The following is a 2,737-nucleotide window of genomic DNA, read 5'->3' as shown; positions in this document are numbered from 1 at the left end:
CATCGCACGGAGCCCCGGGATTGCTCAGCCCCGGTTTGCACGGAGCCCCGGGACTGCTCAGCCCCCATCCCAAGGAGCTCCAGGTTTTGCTCCTGCCCTTCCTTCCCCCCCAGACCGGTGCCCCAGCTCCGATCCCAGCCGAGCCGGTTCCCGCAGCCGCCGTGGGGCTCGGCGTGGGGGGTGGCAGTGCCATCCTGCCGAGTTTTGATATCGCAGCAGGAAAAAAGGCACAGAAGCGGCTGGGGGAGGGCGCGGGCAGCGCGGCTGCAGCTCCCGGTTAATCTCGCAGCCGCCTTTTCCTGCGAGCGGAGCTCCGGGGAGCGGGGAGGCGGGTCCAGCCTTCAAAGGACGGCGATGAACTCCGAGGACTGGAACCCGCTGCAGTTCTCCGCCTTCTCTCTGAAACGGGTCTCGCCTGGCTGCGAGGCAAACGTGCACCCTGTGTGGCCCCACAAGTGCCGTGTTTTAATCAGGGCAAGCGCACGAGTGTGTGTGCACTGCTCTCTTTCCTCCTCTTCTGCCCTTCTTTCCTCCTCTTTTGCCCCTTCTTCTCCTCTTCTGTCCCCCTTTCCTCCTCTTTTGCCCCTTTTTCTCCTCTTCTGTCCCTCTTTTCACCTCTTTTGCCCCTCTTTCCTCCTCTTCTCACCTCTTTTGCCCCCCTTTCCTCCTCTTTTGCCCCTTCTTCTCCTCTTCTGTCCCCCTTTCCTCCTCTTTTGCCCCTTTTTCTCCTCTTCTGTCCCCCTTTCCTCCTCTTTTGCCCCTTCTTCTCCTCTTCTGTCCCCCTTTCCTCCTCTTTTGCCCCTTTTTCTCCTCTTCTGTCCCTCTTTTCACCTCTTTTGCCCCTCTTTCCTCCTCTTCTCACCTCTTTTGCCCCCCTTTCCTCCTCTTTTGCCCCTTTTTCTCCTCTTCTGTCCCTCTTTCCTCCTCTTTTGCCCCAGCCCCAGTGGCAGGGAAATGGTTTTGATCTCAGGATTCAGGACGCCGATTTTTGCACGCTCAACCTTAGAGGCGTTTTTCCCTCTCCCGTGCCCTGCACCCAGCCCTGGCCAGGCGAACGGAAAAGCCAGAGCCCTTTCCTAGCGTTTTTTCCCCTCCATTTCCTGCCAGATTAGAATAACAGAGAGCGCAGTTGGTGAGCAATCATCGCGGCCGATTGCAATCAGGTCCCTCCCGTGGAGGGCAGGGGCGGGAGATGGGGGGGACACGGGTGACCCCAGCCCATGGGGATCTGCTCTCACCGGTACACGCCACGGCAGCAAAGACCCAGCACTGGCCGTACTTCACCGGGTGGCACCCGAATTTCTGCCACCTCCTGAGGATGTCCACGCTGCCGATCCAGGCCATGGGGCTCATCCCATCGTCGTACCGGTTGTCCCACCGCCCCGCCAGCACCCCCCGGTCCTCGTCGTTGCAATTCACCTGCGGCACGGCAAGAGGGGCCGCGATGGACGGGTGGGCACCCCCGTGGAGCCACGCTGGGATGCAATGGTGGGAGGGTGGGTGGATGGAGAGGTCGTAATTGGGCTAATGAGCTAATTAGAAATGTGTGCTTCCATCTGGGATCATCACCTGCAGCAGGCAGTGAGGATAGAGGTATGATAGGAGAGTAATGTGATATATATGTGATATATACGTGATATATACGAGAGAAGAGCATATATGATATGTGTGTGATATAAGAGCAATGTGATATATGATATATATATGTGATAGAGGAGCAATGTGACATGTGATATATGATATATATGAGTAATACGATGTGTGATATAAGAGCAATGTGATATATTTGTGGTATATGATATATATATAAGTAATATGTGTGATATAAGAGCAATATGATACATGATATAATAGCAATGTTATATATATGTGATATATATGAGATATATATGAGATAGAAGAGCAATGGCCAGAAGGGTTGTAAAGGGGATGCGAAACACCCCGGTGAAGGTAACTGGTGTGACTGGGGGTGCTGGGGACGCCCTGCGGGGCCCTGGGGCACTCACCATGGCGCTCACCACCCGCCCGATGTAGACGGGGTCGTTGCGGCGCGAGCAGTCCTGGTCCTGGTCCTGCAGGAATTTGGGGTTCATGTCCAGCAGCTGGAGGCAGATGGAGAGGATGTCGTCCTCGAACTGGTGCAGAGAGCGGGAGAGAAGGCGCGTGAGGTGCGAGGGGTGCGGGGGGCTCCCCACCTCATCCCCCCTCCCTGCCCATGGCCCCGTCCCTCGCACCGGGGTCGCATCCTGCGGCGCTGCTGCGCAGGGGTCACACATGGGGAAATCCACCCACTTCCCATTTCCCATCCCCGCTGAGTCACTGCCCTTCCCGAAAGGATCCCACGGACACCCCCGCTCCCACCGCCCACGGCCCAGACGGGACACGGGGCACGGGTGCTGCCTTATCGGCACAGCCGGCACGGTGCTGGGGCACCTTATCGGTGTCTGGCTTCTGGCACAGCGTGGCTGCCCCGATTAGGAGTGCGCAGCCCCGGGGCCCCTGGTAGCGGAGCAGGAGGGGTCCCCTCGGCCGGCCACATTTCCCCATCAGCCCCGTCCCCACATCTTGGCTCATTTGTGCCCCAGCTGCGTGACAGCACATGGGGGTGCACATTTGGGGACACACATGGCACCAAGCCCCCGTGTCCTGCAGCACCAGGGCTGCACCCGGCCAGGGGTCCCCATGGGTCCTGGTGGGGGTCCCGAGGGGCCGTGTCCCGCTCACCTGCCCAAAGTTC

General features: G+C 58.6%; 1 protein-coding gene across 1 annotated transcript in view; it reads right to left on the bottom strand.

The window, feature by feature from the left end:
* The window catches only part of TGM2 (transglutaminase 2), a gene marked incomplete at both ends in the record, with an annotated part of 6,418 nt that overhangs the window by 2,272 nt on the left and 1,409 nt on the right, over positions 1-2,737 (bottom strand). Inside the window, 2 exons of the mRNA XM_010194922.1 lie at positions 1,239-1,419; positions 2,007-2,135. Of these exons, the coding sequence (XP_010193224.1) occupies positions 1,239-1,419; positions 2,007-2,135 (310 nt within the window). The remainder of the gene's footprint in view (positions 1-1,238; positions 1,420-2,006; positions 2,136-2,737) is intronic.

Source organism: Mesitornis unicolor, unplaced genomic scaffold (genome assembly GCF_000695765.1).
Source record: "Mesitornis unicolor isolate BGI_N332 unplaced genomic scaffold, ASM69576v1 scaffold32091, whole genome shotgun sequence".
NCBI classification, from domain to species: Eukaryota; Metazoa; Chordata; class Aves; order Mesitornithiformes; family Mesitornithidae; genus Mesitornis; species Mesitornis unicolor.
This window is presented reverse-complemented; position numbering and strand designations above follow the sequence as displayed.